Source organism: Lasioglossum baleicum, chromosome 12 (genome assembly GCF_051020765.1).
Source record: "Lasioglossum baleicum chromosome 12, iyLasBale1, whole genome shotgun sequence".
In the NCBI taxonomy this organism is placed as follows: Eukaryota; Metazoa; Arthropoda; class Insecta; order Hymenoptera; family Halictidae; genus Lasioglossum; species Lasioglossum baleicum.
In genome coordinates, this window is record NC_134940.1 from 14353881 (window position 1) to 14375752 (window position 21872).

At 38.2% G+C, this 21872-nt stretch overlaps 2 protein-coding genes across 8 annotated transcripts in view; both read left to right on the plus strand.

The window, feature by feature from the left end:
• LOC143213941 (uncharacterized) overlaps positions 1–21870 on the plus strand; it is a 37063-nt gene extending 15193 nt beyond the window's left edge. Inside the window, exon 1 of the mRNA XM_076434325.1 lies at positions 1–21870. This exon is cut by the window's left edge and continues 15193 nt beyond it. Within this exon, the coding sequence (XP_076290440.1) occupies positions 10288–11907 (1620 nt within the window). The 5' untranslated portion in view covers positions 1–10287 and the 3' untranslated portion in view covers positions 11908–21870.
• Positions 1–21872, plus strand: part of Cad87a (cadherin 87A) — a 295629-nt gene that overhangs the window by 50770 nt on the left and 222987 nt on the right. The gene's annotated exons all lie outside the window — the stretch shown is intronic.

Here is a 21872-nt window from a genome sequence, read left to right on the forward strand (position 1 = left end):
ACGCTTTTTTTTTTTTATTATCGTAGATTTATCGTAGTATCATTGCAGAACGGGTAGAACGATGTTACACTCGCGCCTCGCCGGTATTATTTCAGTGGGACACATCGTTCCTGTTTTATAGTGTGCAATAAATTTCACTTTCCGCAAAGACCGATACTCTTGCTGCTTTACGAAGAAATTTTACAGGACCCAAAACACTGGCTACTCTATATGTTTTAAATGCTGCGTTGGAGCCATCAAGTCGATTCTCTTTCTGACAATTTTCAATATGGTACAGTGGAACCTCGATAACTCGAATTTTAAGGAAAGGGAAAAGATCGTCGAGCTATAGGTTGAAGGAAGTGATTCCCGGGGTCAATTGGAGTAACTTTTTCCTTTGCGAAAATGTTATCCGCGGCGTCGTTAAGGCGATATTAACACTTTACCTACCGGAAGCCTATTAATAGGATTTTCTTTTACATTGCAATCTTAAATGAAACTATTAGATGACGTTATTGAGGGTGACTTGTTAGTTCACAATGAAAATTGCTGTTGCTATCGAAGGTTCCATTAAAAAGGATTTTCAAAATTTTCCAAAATCACCGGTCGATAATATATTAATGATAAACACCGACCAATCAGAGCGCGGCTTTGGCGGACGGAGTAGCGTTCTGATTAGTCGATGTTTTTCCTTAAGGGGGTAGACTCCTTTTTCCAGGATTGCAAGGGTGCGGGATTCGCGTTCTCACCTCTCGATAATACAAAAATAAAAACGTGGTAAAAAGGGATTTTTCAGTAGTCAAAAACGCTAGATAAAAGATCGATCTAGGGCGCTATCTCCCTCAAAAGTCCTATTCTTCTTTTACGAGGCGTAATTTGCATTATTCGGCAGCATGTAGCTATGAAAATAGCTGCATGTGCAGTTGTATGCTTCCTAATAATGCAAATTAGCTGCCGAATAATGCAAATTACGCCTTGTAAACGAAAATTAGGACTTTTGAGGGAGATAGCGTCCTAGATCGATCTTTTACCTAGCGTTTTTGACTACTGAAAAACCCCGTGTTCGTATTATCGAGAAATGAGAACATTTTCGCAAAGGTAAAAAGTTGCTAAAACCTCGGGAATCACCCCTTTCAAGGGAGTGCAACATTTTTCATAGCTTGTTTTAATCGTTGAATATTATTATCAGTGCCTGGCGCAGAGTCTGGCAAAGGGGGAAACATCAAATCTGCACACACGCTCTGTTGCGAAAATGAAAAAATATGTGAAAATGAGATTTTAGTGAGAGGTAGTTTTCATTAAAATATTTGACACGAATTTCTTTCGGCCGTTATCCACGTTGAAAGGGGATGAAAACAGCTTTCAACGAATATTTCCGCTCTTTTAAATCACGTGTCAAATATTTTAATGAAAGCTACTTCTCACTAAAATCTTATTTTCATCAAAACATTTTACCAAAATCGGTGTGCCCAGATTTGATATACATATGTATCTTTTTTTGGCAGATTTTTGCGACAGTTACGGAGATAATACTGTAGCATTGACGCGGGGTGTAAAAGTCATGTGAAAATATCCGAAGGACCTTGGTTCCTTTCCACGGCGTCTGAGATCTATGTATTTCATTTTGAAGGAAAGGGTTATAGCAACCCTTTGGCATGTGGGTGGACGATAACTCGGCAATCTCGCGGACTTTCTCCGGTGTTCTGCTTCTCAGTTGTACGGCGCGGTGGCTCTGAGGAACTATTCCTAACTGCAAGGTTACCATTTCCAACTTCTAGTTTAAAGGATCCCGCAGACCAACGTAAACTATTCGCAGCGGCAGCAAATATTTTGTTTCGAGCTGCGGGATCCTTTATGATATATCGGTGGTCACTCGAGGCTCTTCTAACTAATCACGAAACGCGCATCTGACTGGCAAAGGTCGGAGGCGAGCATCCCTCAAGATTTCCATTTCGAATTGCGCATCCTGGACTGTCTTTTGCATATCCTGCTGTAATAATTAATTGTTGACACTCACGTGACAGTTCAGCGCAATGTCAAATAGGGTAAACTGTACAATGATTGGCACCCTAAGCCAAAATCGTGGGAAGAATCTTTTTATCTTTTTTTGAAATGTTTAAACGAGCTCAATTTCCTATTATCATAACCTAATAGAGATTTTTCAGCAAAATCAAACAGTTTTACGAGTCATAAACCTTTTATTATAAAATATATTCAGTGAATAACAATCGTAAGACAAATAGTACAGTCATTGGCACATTTGCTAGTCATATGTGGAACTCTGTTATGAAAACTTACAACATTGCTTTGGAATATAAATAAGGACAAATATAAAATGATTTTCTATACAAGGAATTCTTAATATTTGCCGTTTAAATCAAAAGTGCCAATAACTGCTGCAGTGCCAGCAATAGCAGTTTACCCTACGTGATATAAACAGTAAAAATGACGTTATATCAATAGAGAAGCCGTCTATCTACATGCTACCCCTATTACATATAACAATTTGCCAAATGTCTGCACAAACAATTTTTGCAAAGAATATTGGTATTGTACAAATATCTAATATTTGGTAGATAGTGTTAAATATTTCTATCTCTTTTATGCTTTTTTAAAATCGACTTGTATTGCTATTTCCGGCAGTTTCACGTTGATTTTCAGTTTTAAAATAAAAATTTCTGTAAATACCGTGAACACTTAACTACTGGAGTGGATCCTTCTGAAGCCTAATTTCAGTGCAGGTTGTTTTAAAAATATGTGAATCTAAATTAATTACCATTGATGCGAGTAATTTCGTGGAGTATCTGAGAGAGTTAAATATGGAAGCATCAAACTTATTTATACGCTTCTCGGCTAACCAGGGTATGTGGCTATTCATATAGCAGGTAGAGAACACTTCACTCGTTTATATGTGTGTTGTCGATGTCATGGACAGTTTTAATTAGGTATAAAAACTGCACATTAAAAATTATAAACTAGCGAAGCACCATCACCAGTGGGAAATTAATTAGGATGTTACTTCAAAACAATTAAATAAAATATAAAGCTTAAACAAACACCAAAACCATTGTTGACATTAAAGAACTATGTGTTGCAGATCGACGAATTTATGTCTAATACGTCTATCACACGCAAATACATAAATGAAGCTTCTGTGAGGAACATTTTTTCATCATTTTAATTATACTCGAAATATAACAAGTGATAGAGTTACGTGATGTATTTCTTTTATTGCACTTTGCATTCAAGATAGTTGCATACAGGTGCTTGTACCTGCTGCGTTGGGCTTAATTATCATAATACATACTGGGTGTACAAAATATTCGTACACCTTTTAAAAACGAATTACTTTTTCAAGCTTCAAGTTTTACTAACTAATATGTAAATAATTTTTTTTTTTTAAAATTGTTATTGCTCGCAATTTGTCAAGGAAAAATTAAAAGTGACAATTTTTAAATTTTTCGTCTGTGCCCGTAATGGAAATTGAAAACATGTATGTACTTTGTAAATTTAAGTAAGTTATATACATGTACAAAGTTTCATTGAATTGATGTATAAAAAAGCTGTGAGCATTGTAAAATGTAAAAATCTTTGAATTTTGGGTTTGAGATTCATTTAAATCGCAGATTCTTACAATTTTTGCTATTTTCAATCAATCATATTTCATAACAACCTTGATCGATTTCGATGAAACTTTGCACATGTTTATAACTTACTTAGACCTACCAAATGCAGCTTCTAAATTTTCATTGCAGGCACAGATAAAAAATTTAAAAATCGTCACCTTTACTTTCTCCTTCGCAATTGCGACCAATAACGATTTTTAAAATAAATTATTTACACATTAGCTAGCAAACTGATTCTTCTAACGTCTGAAAAAATCTGAAACTGGTGGGACCAATTTCGAAAAAGTTATTCGTTTTTAAAATGTAAACTAATATTTTGTATAGCCAAAGCAATTCTTCATAAGGTATACATATTTAGTAATTTTGTTGTTTCTCTTTTAAATGAGTTAAATGTGTACATATCATGTTACGATTTCTGATTCGTAAGTGTTCTAGTGGTGTTAACTAATTATGGAGATAATTCTGCTGTACTAACTTTTACGTAAAGAAGCAGACACTTTAAAAGCGGTAGAAAATTAATGAAATAATGAATACAATACATTCGGTGGGAAAGATGGAAGGAGGACTATCGGTGTGAACCTATTTTACATAAAGATACAAAGATACAGAGATACAGTGAGGCAGATAAAGGTGTCCATCTCGAGAAGTAGGATAGATTGTCCTTCGATACGTCAAGGAACCTATTCTATTCTCTTTTGTATTGTTTTATCCGAATTCGTCTCTTCCAAACTCTGATCGTGTCTCTGATAAATCCTCAAGTTAATTAATCGGTTTACCAGTGCCGTAGCGATCCATAAGTATTCCTCAACGCTGAGGTACCTTGATAAGACAGACGTCTTCATTAACTACGAAACAATATTTCGAGAGACACAAGCTGCGCTGCGTTTCCTCGACATGCCAATTTAATTACGGTTTGACTTAGCCAGACTATTAGCGATCGCTATACTCAATCTGCGTACAGTGATGCTTGTATCCAGCTATATCCAGATACGCCTTTAGAACTTCCCTTGGAACGACAATATAGATATTTTTATAAACATTGAAATGTTTTTCTCGCGATCGAAACCTCCGTCGATTTAAACATTCAAGAACAAGCATTTATTCGGTTGATCTAAACGCACCATTACAAACGCATACGAACTCGTCGGATTTTGAAAGTCCATTTTCTCCACAGCGAGACGTCAAACAAAACAAATTTATTGTATATTGGGACACCCTGTAGACATATGGAACATTTTATGCAACTTTATAGCCGATTTTTAAAAGAACGGTTGACTTACGAAAAATATTCTGAACCGAACTTGTTGGATCCACCGTAAATGGAAAATGTTTTTTCTCAAAACACTTTGGTCGGAGGATTCTATAACTAAACACTACTACTAATTTTACTATTGGTTACTTCTACTTGTAAGTAGACTTATGTTTACTGGTTATTGATATTTATACTGATTCCCCTAATTTCCTCAGTGATCTTATACAAATTTGCAAATATTTGGGGGACTACAGGTGGTTTCCAGTTAAATCACAGTCGTGCGCATTCGTAATGAGTAGATTCGCAGATTCGGAACATCTTTATACTTTCATAACTTATTTATGTTACAACGCAACACTTAAAACGATCGAAAAATTCGAATGGAAAATTGAACGTTCGTTTTATTTTTGTCGGGGATGTTTATTTTAGAAAAAACTTTTGATATATTTATTTATTGGTTTCTACGTTTTGGTGAATAGTTTTGAACTATCTTTGGCAAAATAAACGTTTCGAACGAAAATAAAAAAGTTCATGTCCTCGAACCGACGCGGTTCTCCGTTTTAGATTAACGCACCCGTACATGTCTAAAATTTACTGTTTGTTGAAATGAAGAAAGTACCTGAAAGTTATCTCAATATCTCAGAAACAACGGGACATATAAAAATAACACGATATTTCTCTAAATAAAAATATAACTAACGCGACTTTACCGTAGTTCTTGCTGACGCACCCTGTATATTGCAGATTATTAAAAGATATACTAATGTTCTCGGCGCAGTGGTTCAATCTAATTTTACATCAAAGCAATTTTGCAAATTGAATTAAATTTTCGTAGTTTCGATCTACGCGTAGATCATTTTCAAGAAAACTAATAACTGCGTCTGTGAATTATTAAACAGAAAAACTAGTGTTATTACCATCACTGAATTAAACATTGAATGTCAAAATGGTATACTTTGTTACTCACTTGCTTAATGAAATTATATTAACTGATTTGAAACAACGAAACACGTGCTGTTCTCATGTCGTTAAGCTACTGAGGCAAACGTGAAACTAATAGAAACGAACCAATCAGATCATCGATCGACATAACCAATCAATATATGGCGGTTATTTCAAACCGTGAAAAGTCAAATCAAAACTTTTAACTGCTTGTATACCAAGATGTCATGGTAATATTAAATTAACATCAATATTGACCAATTTGTGAAACATTTTTGTTTGCAAAAGATTACATTTAGGTGTTACTGTAAGTGGTGAAGCCACAGGATAATAAAGTTTTGTTTGGAAGAAATTCCAGATTATTCTGTGTAAGAATTACCTACACAATTTTCAAAATCTAGTCTCACCCGGTTCTTGCACCAGGCTGTTCGATCCGTCTATTTGGATTTTCATTGAATATGACGGGGAAGAGTGAAACGAAGAATCTCCTTTGGTTCTGTTGTTTTGTCGAAAGTTGTCGAGCACCGTCGTCGCAGTCGAACGTTTCTCTTATAGATAGTTCCGTTCGGCAGAGGGTGCAGGGACGAAAAGTTCGTCGGATGAGGTTGCCATCATCGATTGCGCAGCGCGAATTTCAGATCGTTATTTACTGTGCAGAGAGTTTGGAGACTGCAGCACGATCTCGGCTCGTATGCAAATAGATATTTCATTCCTGTCTACAGGAACAAGGATTGAGGCTGGAGGGTAAGGTGATTTTCTCGGGGGAAATTCAGCAAAGGGCATTCTGACTCGTGGTGCAGGCTCCGAAGCGTGTCGTGGATACGAACGATTTTCTTTGTTTTTCCGTGGACTGCGACACTTCGAATGCGCCGGTGTCTGTCCAGTTTCTTCGTTTTCTTTTTTTACTTTTTTTCGAATGTACCTCATTTTCCCGGATGACATGTCGTGACATCCGACCGAATCATTCTTGTCACTTCCGGGATATTGTCTTTCATTGATGCGATCGGTCACTGAAACAGCGCTGGTAACATTATGAGGGGAAAATGGCGGTGGACTCGTTTCCAGGATTGCAAGATCTCATTTCTCGATAATACAAAGATGGGATCTTCAGTAGTGAAAATCGCTAGATAAAAGATCGATCTATGGCGCTTATCGCCCTCCTATTTTTTCGTTTTTGAGGCGTAATTTGCATTATTCGGCAGCACGTAGCTATGGAAATAGCTACATGCGCAGTTGTGTGCTTCCGAATAATGCAAATCACGCTGTCGAATAATGCAAATTACACCTTGTAAACGAAAAAATAGGATTTTGAGGGCGATGGCGTCCTAGATCGATCTTTTATCTAGCGTTTTTGACTACTGAAAAACCCCACATTTTTGTATTATATTACAAATATTTAATAGTTCTGTATTGTATTGCACCCTTGCAATCCTGGGAAAAGGAGTCTACTCCCTTAAATGAAACACAGAAAAGATATACTGGGTGAATCCTGTTTCGCCAGATTAAGACTTCCCCTGCTTTCCCCGTCTACGACGGTCACGTGACGCGTTCCGGTACTCGCCGAGAGAGGGTAACTTTCTCCCCTCATCTGGCGACTCTGGCCGCGAGTTGCCAGGCCTGGTCTAATTATAACATTCGAATGCCACGTATGATTTCAATCTTTAATCATTTGCACTAAATCGTAATTGTAATCGCCGACTGCCACAAACAGCGATGTCCGTTCTAATAATCTCGATAGCGTTATTCAGGTTTGAGCGATAAAATCTGCAACCGATTCTATTCACGAAGTAACTCTGCTGTCGCCTTCTCCCATGCCAAAGGGCTGCTTCGTCCCTCCGCTTAAAACGGAACAAACGTTATTGTTAGAGAGACACTAAAGAAAGTTCGAGGGACTTAAGAGGCGTCAGCCTTTTCGCAAGGAACAGTTTTATTATACAGGGTGATTCAGCTAAGAGCACCACCTAGATTACTTGTGAACTATTTGATATATGGAAAAAATGGTTTCATTTTATTATATTAAGTTTGCATCCGACCTCTACCAGGTTCTAGCTCGATACCCGCGTTTCATTGCGGAATTTCACTGTTTTAAATTTAATTTCGACTCCGATAAACTTCCCTTTGATTCTAATGGACTATTCAAACTTCGCAGAATTACCTCGTGCCAGGTTTCAATTCCCACTTCACTTCTCCTTAAATTCTCATTAGAGGCGGATTTCTTTTTGTGCCACATTCATATTCAAATTGAAATTCTCTTGAGTTACTTCTCCCCCTTATACTTGATGGCATATTTTATGCGGTAAGAATAGAAATATTTGGAAACTTGGGGGACAAGTCTTTCGAACAGATTTCCTTTACCAGTGTATTGATTCCCCCCACTAACAACTGTTTCATATCGAGGGGAAGAGTTTGCTGGGGAGGATTTGATCAAAGTGTTTCGAAGATACTTAAAGATAATTAATGGACCCATCAAAACTACGATAAATTTAGTTATTTATACTTAACGTATAGATTTGTTGGTTTTGTTCTTCTCACAATTAATCGTCTACTTCCTGTACGGTTCGTGACAAAATTACTAATACAGTAAAGTCGCGTTTACTGTCGAACAGCCTGTGTTCTGCACGGACAGTGATCGCATATCGACATCAAAAGAAAGCAAAACGTAGAGAAGGACAACATACTCATACGTTTTTGTAGATGTTGCTTATTTGTGTATTAGCCGAGATGCATCGATTTTATCAGAAGTCGTTTATTAAGCGTCTAAGTAAAGTTTAACAGCAGAATAGCTTCACAGAGTTTTCGAGGGTACGTTTTAGCGAAGTTTCGATCTATCAAGGTTCGGATTCTCACGATCGTCTCTCGTCTTGGATTTCAATTAGTTAAGACAATTATGTCGTTTAGTTCGTACGAGCATCCGGGTTTGAACTTTCTGCGACAAGTAGGAATCGAGCGAATTTGTGGAAACAAATTCTGGTCGTTCGAACTGTCAAACGACACCGCAGTGCAAACTCTGCAAGTCACGAACAATTAGGTCCGTGACTTCACCGAATGATAAACCGAGAACAGGCTGCGAATATTTATGCAGATATACAGGGTGTCCCACGTAACGTAAAAATGTTTGTGTTAGATGCGTTGATGTAAAAATCAGATTTTATATTTGCTACCCGTGTGGTAGAGTCAACGCAACACTTTGTACAGAAACTTATGCACTGAATGTAAAGAACTGAGGGACAAATAAATGAGATGAAGGCGATTTGGTGAACAATGTGGCCTTATTTAATGAAACTGAACGTGAATGTTCGAAAGGAGTAGTGGCGATAGCTAGGATCGCGGGTTGCGAGTTGCGGATGTTGTGTTTACTGTTTACGGAACCAAGAGTTTGACCTGAACTGAGTCGAATGATTCGGCAATAACGGTTCCTAGTCGAACGTACAATTCGCCGAATAATTCTGACGTCACGAGACACTAATTACTCACATCTGCGCAGAGATGGAGCAATCAGTGCCTCGCGCGTCGATAATATCGGTATCGCAATCGGTCGTCGCGCGGCCACGCAGGTGACGCCAGGGGGATGCTCGCTCGTTCCACAGTTTGGAACAAAATAATTGGCATTTAGTCGGCTACAAAATGCAATACAAATATCATTCTTGAATTCCTTCCTAGTGCATTTTGTAGCCGACTAAAAAATAATTAATTTTGTCCCAATTTATTTGAATACTGTACATCTATAAAGTCTATATTACATTCTCTATAAAATTTTTATAAGTAATATTACCCCCGCCCCCCCTCAAATAATATTAATTATATAAAATTTCAGAATAATTTAATTCTATTTTAAAAGAATATATTAGATTCTATATAAAATTTCTATAAATAATATATTGTCAACCTGGAAATGTACACTACTGTGCAAAAGAGGGTTTCGTTTCCGGCAGTGTCGCCAGATCAGGGGAATCGTGGTGAGGTGATGTACCCTCTCTCTGATGACCAGACCAGTCCACGGCACGGGCACCGTGGTCAACGATCTTACGAGAGGGACGTAGGAGTGTGCGCATGGTTCTGGAATGGGATAGTGGAAGGGGAAAAGGACGAGAGTACATGGCATCCGTGTTTGGATGCCATGTGGCATCACTGGTTTCCGGTTGCACGGTGAAAAGGTATCTGTTTTCAAGTGTAAGAGAAAGATTCGATATTACCAAGCGAAAGTCAAGGAGGGAAGAGCCGGTGAGTGGCGCAGGAAGAAGAAGAACCGAGGAGAGGTTGGATATAAGAAAGTGAAAAAAGATAAGTGAGAAAAGAAGAAAGGAGAGCAGGATAAGTGAGAAGAAAGTGAGGTTAGGAGTGTAGCGAGGAAAAGGCGGGAGAGGCAAGAAGAGGCAGAAGGAACTGGAAAGACAGCGACATCGTGCTGGGAAAGAAGGAAGGTCAGAGACCAGAAGACGCGAAGGTAGATAAAGTAGGAAGATAAGTAGGAAAAGAAAACAAAACGAAATGAGCACAGAGGATAGAAACGAACAGGAAAGGAAGGAAACGGTAAAGAAGATAGAAGAACAAGGGAAAAGAAGCTACAGCTTACCGAAAATGGAGAGCATAGAGCTATGGTTGGGTAGAAAAAGAAACGTGAGAGAAAGCGAGGAAAGAGAAGAAAAGGAAGAGGAAGTGGTTAAAAAAAGCCAAAAGATAGAGGGAACGTCAGTGAAAAGGGGTAGAGAGGACAGACAAGATGGGAGTTGGACGGAGGAACTCAAAGAATGCAAAGAATTGAGAGAATTAAGAGAATTAAAAGAGTTGATAAGGTTGAGGGAGGAAATGAACGTAGGGAAAAGAGAGGAACAGAAAGAAAAGGAAAGGGTAAGAAAGATAAAGAAGATGGAAGAACAAGGAAGAGAAAGAAGTGATAGCTTACAGAGTATGGAGAGCATAGAGCTAGAGATGGATATAGAAAGAAAAATGAGCGAGAGCGAGGAAAGTGAAGAAAAGGAAGAGGAAGTGGTTAAAAAAAGCCAAAAGATAGAAGGAACGACAATGAAAAAGGATAGAGAGGACAGACAAGACAAGAGTTGGACGGAGGAATTCAGAGAATGCAGAGAATTAAGAGAATTAAGAGAATTAAGAGAGTTGATAAGGAAAGAGCTTAAGGGGGGATTGAGGGTGGAAGTGAACGTAGGGGAAGGAAAGGTAAAGAAGATGGAAGAACAAGAACAAACAAGGATGGATAAAAAAAGAAAAGTGAGAGAGAGCGAGGAAAGAGAAGAAGAAGAAGAGCGAGTACTTAAAAAAAGCCGAAAGATAGAAAGACAGCCGAGGAAAAAGGATAGAGAGGGCAAACACGAAAGGACTTGGACAGAGGAAATCAGAGAGATGATAAGGGAAGAAATTAAGGAGGGAATAAGAGTGACGTGGAGAGAAGGATGGAAAGAGATAAAGGCAGTGATAAATGATCTGGAAGAAATGAGAGAAGATTGGGAGAACGAAAGGGATAAAGACAGAAGGTCGCTGAGGGAAATAAAAGAGAGAATAAAGAAGATAGAGTTGGAAGGAAAAACAGAGGATAAAATACAGGAAAGTGTAGAAGAGATGGAGAAGAAGAGAGGAAGAGAACACGGTGAAGGGGAAAGCGGAGAAGTGGAAAGGAGGCGGAACGAGTTGCAGATGATGTGGGAAAGAAAGGAAAGGGAAATAAGAAAAAGGAATATAATAATAAAAGGTTTACAGATGAAAGATGGTGGAGATGGTCTAGATGAAGTACTGAACTTACTACGAATGACAGGGGAAAAGGTCGACATTGAAGAAATCAGGAGAGAGGGTAGAAAGGGGATAGGGAAAGGAGAATGGGTAGTGGTAAAGCTAGCGACAATGGAACAGAAAAAAAGAATAATGGCAGAGAAAAAGAGATTGACATGGGGAAAAGTAAGGATAGGAGATGATCTGACATGGGAAGAAAGAAGGGTGCAATGGAAGTTAAGGCAGATAATGAACAAGGAGAGAGAGAAGGGGAAATTCGTCAATACAGGATATATGAAATTATGGATGGATGGAAAGTTGTGGAAATGGGATGAGAAGGAGAAAGTACTGAGGGACAGAGAAGGAAACGCATGGAGGGAGAAGTAGGGGAAGAGATAAAAAAAAGATGAAGACATTAGAAGAGCAGAAGGAAAAAGGAGGGGAAGGAGAAAAGAAGAAAATCGTATTCTGGAAGGAAGCAGGAATGATAGGAAAAGACGATGGACCCTGGAAAGATCTAGGAAGAGGGATGCAATGGTACTGCTGGAGACGGGGGTAGAAGAAAAATGTGGGAAAAGGCAGAGAGAAGGCAAAGACAATGACAAGGGAGGGAGAGGAAGGGATGTGAGAGAGAGAAAGAGTGATAAAAAAGAAAAAAAATTATATGTATTGTGTACAGTGATAAAGGGAATTGTAATTGTAAAACTTTATATTGTAAAGTGTAAAGGGAACGGGATCTCATTGTAAACCGTAAGGGAACATGTTATAAACATACATACACCAGAAAAGAAAGAAGCACCCGGCCACATTTAATAGAAAAAGGTTATTGCGGATTATCTAATAGTTTAAATGCAATAAATCAATCATTCCACAATACAATTTCTACATAAAGATAATGTTTGTCATTATATCTTACAATTATACAGGGTGTTTCTTTCTTTTGCACAGCAGTGTATACCGAAATGTATAGGTTCTATATTTTGTTAATCGCGATTAGTAAATTGATAGTTTTCCTGGATACTGAAAGTTCAACCGTATCAGCAATGGCCGTTGCATGGCACGAACAGCCACACGTACAAAAGCTAGCCAGGTACTATATTACGTCTGGAGAACAATACGGGCGACGCTTTATCATGTCGAAATTATACCTCGTGTTAAAAAAATTATGCACATTAAGCGTGCACGAGCGAAGAAAAGGCGGCGCGGACCGCCATTTGTGTTGCGTGACATCCACATTGCCGACCTTCCAATTCTGGCTCTAGAACAAATGGCTCCACGAGAATTTCTTTCTTTCCTTTTTTTGTTAAGCATCGGGAACTTCAGATGTGATTTATTTCAGTTCCGCGTAAATACATTTATTACTATGCATCAACTTCTAAAGTTGAAACTGGTTTTAAAAAATACCAGATTAACATTTGTTCTAGCAATCGTGGACATTCGAGCAAGTGGTGTTTGTATATTTTTGTATATTGTTAAGTAAGTCTTACTTAAGTAAGCCTTACATGGTTAGCCTAACCATGTCAAAAGATAAGATTAATATCTTTAATATTATTGTTGAATTCGTTTTTCAATTAAACAAGTGCTGTGTCCATCTCTGTGATTATTAATTTTTAACCCCTACACCTTCGTAGTTTTCACTCGACACTCAATATTATTTCGAATCGCAAAATCAAACATTACGGAGTTCGTTCACGAATAGCTCTTTGTTTCGCATTCCAAAAGGTCGTGCAGGTAACGGGTCCTCTTCTTAAATCAGAGACGTTTTAGTCCAGACCTTTACCCTTGCACGTTGCTGTAAGGGCAACGTATCCCATGACAGTTCCCATCTCGACCTCTGATCCTTAGAAACCGCTTCGGTGGGTGGCACCAGCGGAATGGATTCTGTCCATTTCTCTGCGTGGGTGGTTCATGACTACGACATCGTTACTACAGGCTGGGACTCGTAATTGATTTCCAGCGGGGAGGCCTCTTCCATTTACAATAATCTAAATCTTTTCGATACGCTAGGACAGCAATTGACTGGGCAGGGTCAACTGTAAGATCCATGTTCTGTCCATGGCCTGCCCAATTACTTTGTTTCAGGGGAGGCATCTTATAGTGGTCGCAAATCATTTATAGGTGGACGTGCTTCTGTCTAGCTTATGTAAATTTCGAACGGAACTAAATGCCCTTGAATGAGCTTGGAAGCCGAAAGTGTTATATTGGGTTGGCAAGAAAGTAATTTACTTTAAGGTGAAGTAAAACCGAATTTTTTTATTCTAGCGATGAACTTAATAAATAAGATATTTTCTTATTTATTCTTTTTGGCAAAAGATCATCGAACCAAAGGGAAAATATCTTATTTATTAAAGTTCATTACTTGAATTAAAAATTGGGTTCTACTTCAATATAATAGTGAATTCACTGATTAATGTATCAGTGAATTCGTCTTGGGATAGGCTACACGCTTACCCAAATAAAAGCATACAGTTCCGTGTAAAAAGAACAGGGATCACCTTGAAATTTCGAACGCACGTCCACCTAGAGTCCCTCATCAGAAATACGACGAAAGCCAGTACCATGCCATCGTCTAATATCGGAATAAAACTGTATGCCACGAACAAGCCCAACTAGTAGATTCAGTTATCCCAGTGCTCGAGAGAAATTCCAGTTCCCTTCGGTCGATAGAATTATGTGAATCTCCATACTACTTGAACCGTACGAACAGATTGAAAGATGATCTTGTAATTTATCCGGCTCGTCCACTCTTGATACTGGCATCGAGCTCTCATTTTTCCGGCAGAAGGCTAATCGTCCGCGTACTTCAAGAGTGGTTCAGCCACTCTAAACTACATTCTCTGCTCGTTTCGCTCTTAAAAATATGCTCGAGGATTGGCTGCGCGCACGGAAGCTAGTAATTAGTCGATCGGCTTCTGGTTCCCGGAGACTCTTCTTGGTACGTTCATGCGTTTGCGAGTTCTGCTCAAGCTAACAAATTGTGGCTCGGTTTTCTGTTATATTCTGACAATGAGCCAGACTCAGGGTCGAATTGGCCGCTGCGGAGCACTAAATCTTCCGTCCCAGTATATATTCAAGATTATTTAACTTCGTGTTCAGTGTTCGTCAACACGTAGTTACAGCATTCCCTCGTTATGGGATACAGTTGCATACACAAGCACGTACATGTGTATACGTATATAAAAAGTAAGTCGACAATGTAGAATAACATCTTTCCATATGAGCGTCGGTTTTCGAAAAAATTGCAAATTAAATAGTAAAAACAGAAGAATATAAAGAGTGCATACGAGTTTGCATGAAAATGAATTAATAATTACTGCGAAAAATTACTAATATTTTACTGAAACAAATAACGCACAATCAAAAAAGAGTTCACTGTCCTCTAGTGCAGGTCCGGGCAACAGTCTACCGATTCCCCCACTTTCGACTATTTCATATTTCCCCTACCGTGCTTTTGCCTCGTGTAATAGCGAAGACATTCCTCCAACTTTGGTGGGGAGGACCGAGGAGTAGGAAGGGGAGTTGTCTCGCCCAGGCCTGCTCTAGTGTCCAAGAACCTTCAGAAAAGATGCTTCTAACTTCCACCTTTGAGGGCTGTTTTCATCCCTTCAATGCGAATGATGGCCAATAAAAACTATGGGTTGAATCATCAGAAGTTCATAAAATACTCAAATCATTTGAATATGCAAATTATGTATATTTCGTACGTTCCCCACCTCCCAGCGACCAATTGATTGGCACAACAATTCAATTGCGAGGACAATCGACGAGTAGAATTATCGTTCAGCTTCTATGAAAGCTAAAAGATGAGTAAGGGAGGAGGCAGAGAATAACAGTCGCGAGTAAAGAAGAGGAAACAGGCTGAGCGATGAAGCCACCCCAGGGTATCGCAAAGAGCGAATTCCTACCGCTCTTCCTGTCACTTTCGGACGCAGAAACTCTGTCCGGAGTTCTCTCTTTAAGCGGGCAGCAGATGTTCTCTACGACATTCGCGCACGGCGAAACTTCTCCTCGAGGAGGGTGATGTGCTTAACTAGCCGTCACCACCCGATGGCGTCCGCCATTTCGGTTCTCTCGATTTCCCTCAGCCCCAAAACAAAATGGTCCATCTTCTACCGGCAGAAACGCTTCGTAACCGAGTCTGTCGGCCGGCATCGACTTTGCGTTCGCCTTTTAATATTTATAGGATACTCGCAAAAAATGTGCCAATTCGAAACTTATTACCTTGTTGAATGCGGATTCGATACTCTTCCTTCTGCACTCTCAGAAGAGGACATATTTAGAAATTAAAGACGGAGTCAGGTGTTGAATACTTTCCAGGGACTATGACTTATTGTACCGGAACAATCGAATGATTAAGAAGTCAACTGTACATTATTTTTTAATATAACAGGTATATAATGTAAACAGGTTTGGTTAGAGGACATATTTAGAAGTTAAAGACGGAGTCAGGTGTTGAATACTTTCCAGGGACTATGACTTATTGTACCGGAACAATCGAATGATTAAGAAGTCAACTGTACATTATTTTTTAATATAACAAGTACTGTAAACAGGTTTGGTTAGACTACCGTAAATATTTTTTATTGCCACGCTTATATTAGCTTGCCGAGTTGTCGTTGTTGTTGTTGTTGTATGCGTCAAATCTCGTAATCGAATTTGAAACCACTTCCCGATGAGCCAGAGACTTGAAACTTTAAACATAGCTCAGAACTGGATGACAATGCAATATTAAAAAAGAAATTTAAAAACAAAACTGTGCGTCCAGGAGAAACAAAAAATTAAGTGAATTATTTCAGAAGACATTTAGCCTCCGCGGAAATTCACTAGATCGAATATAAATCATTTTTAATGTGATGTTTATTTAATCTTGTGTTCCTGGATCGGCATTATTCGATAAAAAATGCAAGCAGTTCGCGAAGCTTTTAAGCGGCGTCTCTGTAAACCATTTGCCTTTATTTTCGTCGAACGAGCATGATAAGAAAAAAGAAAAAGGGATTTTACATGTTGTACACGTGTGCGAAACGGAACGTTGTCGATATGAAAATTCAAGACGAAATGGTGCATTAGCGGCGCAATATGCAGCATGAAATTTAGTTTAACGCACGGCCGGTCGGTAAAATTGCTAAGAATTTCATTAGCAACGGAATTCACGTTGCCTGCGACTTCCGGATTCGCAGAGCCGTCAACGGCACGCAGAACTGGGAGACTGATACTGAAAATATATTTGCCTCGACGATGTCGATGTCAGCGAAACGATGCAGGCGTTCCGGGGGTATATTTTTCACGTTATGGCGGCAGCTGGACGTGATCGATGAACAGTCGCCTTTTCATATAAAACACGTCGAAGTAAACAGAATTTTGAATTGCTTACTTATTTCTTCGGCGGAGTAATGAACGACTATCACCCGTCGATATTTTGTGAAGCATTGATGAACACAGATTCTTTGCACAACATATGAACACAGGGTACGTAGTCGTTAACAATGGATTTACGATTATTGATCGATTCTAACGACGCATTCACGAGGAATTGTTTAAATTGCTTTAGGTAATAAGTGGACTGCGGATTTTATGCATTTCTGGCAAAAACGGGCATTCGTAATTTAAAGTAGTGGATATGTTAACCCTTCACTGCATGATTTTTTAATTGGGATGAAAAAAATTGAAAGTAGGTCAGTTTTTGTGTTTTATTTAAGGGAAACATATTTTAAAAAATTAAAACAACATTTTATCAACTCAGATAAAATGTGTAGAATATAAGAAAACACACATTCTTAGTTGATTATATACCAGATTTGCAAAATATTTAAGGACATCAACGTATTACTTTCAGCTTAATGGGATAATTAAAAGAAGAATACAATTTTTATTTGGCTCCTGTGTCCTGCAATCAATTCAAAAATTTTTATTTTGCATGAAGATCTGCAGTCTAGTAATAAGTTAATTAGGTTGCTCGTAGTGAGGTATAAGTCAAATCTCACGTTGATAAACATTAAGACAATCTTTGAAACCGTTCCATCAATTTTATCTAGTTACTGGTGTCCAAGGTCACCTGAAGGTCATAATCCAACCATAGCCAAATGTGCCCTTTCATCCACCATAAAATGCAATACCGAGAAATACACGTTTTTATAATAAAAAATGAGTGAGTGACCTTTAAAAAAACATGAAAAATGACCAGACAAAAACTTATCGTTTTCTATTTTTCGTGCTGTGAACATTTTCAGCTTGGACATCTCGCAACTATTTAAAAAATGGCTAAAAACTGTGGCCTTCGCGACCTTTTACCCTTGAGACAAGTATAAAAGGACAGAGAGGAAGGAAGTGTGGTGATGAAATTAAGAAACGTGTGAAGTGAAAGGAAAGAAAGCACATAGGAGGTTGAGAAAAAGAAAACTATAAAGAAGGAGATATTACAGAAGTTATGGTAGGAGGAGGAAACAGGAAACGTAAGGTTAAGGAGATTATCAAAGAAAAGTAGATTGGCGATAAAAGATTAAAAAAAGTTAAAGATGAAATGAAGAAGATAAAGAAGCAGGACGGGAGCCGCAACGGATCGTAAAGGTAGAAGTAAAAAAGGTACGGATGGAAGAGTAGTGGGGAGGTAGAGAAAAAAAATGAAGGGAGGTAGAACTAAAAAGAGACGTAACGAAGGCGCGAAAGGGGGCGAGGGAATAGAAAAGATGGCCGAAAGCAATTAGAGAGATAGAAAGGAATCTTAAAGGTATGAAAAGCGCGAGATTGGAAACAGGTGGACGAGCGAGTGCCGAGGAAGGGGAGACGAGCCTAAGGAATCTTTAATGAAGATTAATAATGAAAGATGGAGAGGGAAGAAATATAGTAATGAAGGGGGCCGGAGAAGGAGAAAGTTTGGGGGCTGAGAACATAATAAAGTTGGAGACAAAGAAGGATAGAGAAACGGTAGTGAGAGACGAGGTTAGAGAGGACATGAGACGCGATTGAACGTGGGGGCAGAAAAACTGCAGTTCAGAAGAATAGTAAGGAACGAAGAGTGGAGGGGGGAGTAGGTAAACGTACCATACATAAAGATATGAATGAGAAAAGAATGATGAAAATGGGGCGCGAGATAAAAGAAGCGTTATGAAAGTTGGGTTAGAAAGCGAGAAGAGATGGCAGAAGAAAGTTAGGCACTGAAGAGAAGGGAGAGAAACGGGGAGGGGGACCAAAAAGAGAACGATATTTCGAAATGTAACAAGACTAACGAAGAAACGAATATTTTGGCAACAAGTCGAGGAATTAAACGCTACTCAATTAATTTTGAATAAATCAAAGGAAAAATAAATAGTTAATAAACCTTATAAACATGTAAATCAAGAAAGTGTTTGTTATGTGTAGAGCGATCAATAAGAAATTTTAGCATTTGTTGTAACAAACCCACCTAAACGATAGACTTTAAAGTACAGGGTTGTCCCAAAACTGTAAACACACTTTAAATCTGAAAGTTAAACCACTCGGTTAAACCTGAAAGGAGGGGGTGGGTGGAATTAAGTGAGTTATCAGCTGTTAAAGTGTGTGCATTTTTAAGAGACACCTTGTATATGTCGCTGAAAGTACCATGAAACTAGAGTTCACAAAATGTCCAATTATAATTATCGACTGACAAGAGTAGAATTTTAGAATGAAATTGGAAATGCGCCAGCGAGACATGAACCCGTAATCTCAAGATTAGCATTCTCATCAGCCATGCTTTCATAATCCCGGTCACAAAGTTCGCCAAGTTTTTCCTAATTTCTTATGCATCTTAACAGTTTCGTTGCCGGGAGCCTACTAATAGACTCCTTAATAACTGTGTCGTATTTGAAAGAAGCTTAATTACCTTCCTTTAGATAATAATCTGAAATCAGTTTATTAGGTTACATTACGTAAGGTGAGGTTTATGAATGAAACTGCCATCGCTGTTAAACAATTCGTTATAAATCTTGAATTCTTCATCTTTGATAGGTACATGACTATTGACAAATAAAAAGTTTGGTACGTGGTATGATCTAGGAAACTTTAATAAAAACTTGTCAATTTAAAACCACCCTTACATACATTCAGTGTCACCAGATCAAGATTTGTGTCCCCACTCTATCTTCCCCTTCTACGACGCTATTCCCTACGTTTCCGCCGAGGTTCGATCACATGACGCGTTTGGCAGAAAGAATTTTCCTCTCAATTCGTGCTCCCTTCCCTCATCTAGCGACATTGCAAACATAAATGAGAAGACAAACGCGGGAAATTAAAGAATCTCTTCAGAAACGGTGAGATCTATCTCCTATGATCTTAAATGCACGATCTATCTCCCGATGCATAGCAGTGTTTTCAAATTCTGTCGATGACTGCTGGTAATATTCAGCATAATTCGTTGTTGCGAGTAACGAATTTATGCTGTTCTCAATTATTATCCGTAGAAAATTTAGTAAATAGTACCCCAGGGTCACTATCGTATCGACATCATTACACCCATGAAACTCATTCATGGTTATGCGCCGAAACTCATAACAGACTCTCCAAGCAGATAAACCATGTAGTCTCGTGTTTACGATATTATCTTATTCCACTGATATACGTATGTATATACTTTCTATAAGTTACATATACACATGCTGAAAGAGTTCCATCGAAACTGATTAATTGGCTTCCAAGGTACAACGAATAATTATGAATAATTTTTATTTTTACTCTTTTATTCTATTCATCAATTTCCACCATTTTTACCATTTCGTTACGGACTCGAATAAAAAACATTATAAAAGCAACTGTTATTATATCATTTTTTGTGATTCCAACTACACGTGATTTTTCTAAAATTTTCGTTGTACCTCCAGTTCATTCTGTTCGTTATATGAAAAACTGAAATCGTTTGGTGCATTTAACCCCTTGCCGTACTTTGACGAGCCAGACTCGTGATGAAGGCCTTTAGCGAAATCTAACAAATATGAATGTTACGCGTCTCATTTTAGATGAACTAAAATTGATTCGTTTGTGATCAATATTTAAGCATTAAGATAAATGTAGCCATACAAAAAATATACATTTTCTTTTCCCTTCTACGACATGTTTCTGCATAAAGACGTTTTAATCACTGTAACGGTAAAAGAAACATTATTGTATGCGGAGAAAAGTCTCAGTGAATTAGTATTAACGACGATATTAACGATACTCCTAAAATTTGACAAACCTTCGAGATCTTTCCGTTTGATAATAAAAAAAACTTTGCCAAAATTTTTTAAGAAAACTATCGAGTTTCGATCGATGGTTCCTTCTGCACAAAAAAATCGTTGACCTTTCGGCCTTGAAATCCAAGGTCAAACTTAATTTTGCATTTCTAACATCAATTTCGGTGAGGAATCTCGCGATATATAATTTCTACACACCCTGTGCATATTCTATCGTGTGAATAGTGTGAATCCGATACGAATGAGCACATTTCTATGTATGCATGTAGACTCGCCGATAGAAAAGGGCAATACTTTTGCTTTCATGTTCACTCTGCAGGAATAAATACATCTGTTCTCTTGTAAATCTTCGTGCATCGAATCGGGATCTGTGTATAGTGTGAGAGCGGGTATAAAAAATGTGGCATGCACGGTAAGTGATCGCGGCGTATTTCGTGGAGCGTGGCCAGTCAGCGGGAAAAGTGGAAAACCGTTCATGCGTGTATCTCATGCTTCTCACGCAAGACAACGTCACTTTTTTTTTTCCACCGAAACATTTTTCCTTTATTCACCGTAAAAGGCTTGGAAACGGTCCATTCCCGAGCACGGAGAAACTTTTATATATATCCCAATAAAATTATTAAATTATTTACACGAACACTTTCTTCCAACTGTTTGCGCCGCGCTTATTGCTAAGTAAGTCCATCGTGACGTCACGAAACGTTTTACACACTGGAAATTGTCCGCGTTTCGTAGTTTCAGTAATGCATTTCCAAGCGACATAATATATTGGTGTATTTAGAACGGCGCGCTTAGTTGATGTGGGTGCATATTTATGTAACGTAATTGCGTAGCGTAATTATAGATGTACGATGTGAAAAGCAGGATTGTGTATGCATCAGTTTATATATCTGCGTTTGGTTTCTGTATTCCTAATTCCTAGTATTAATTAAACTGTTGCATATGAAATGTCCGATTTCAGAATGCAAATCTTATGAAACGTTTCGATCATGAAATGCTATTACAGTCTGCAGGTTTATTATACAAAATGCACCGAAAATGTTGTAGTTCCTGTTTTAAAAGTTGTTCATTTTTGTACGTATGCTAAACTTGTTTTTCTATGTACAAAATATCGTCTTTGCCCTATCACTTTCTTTCTTTCCTTTGTAAAGAATTTGTTTGTTTTTCTGT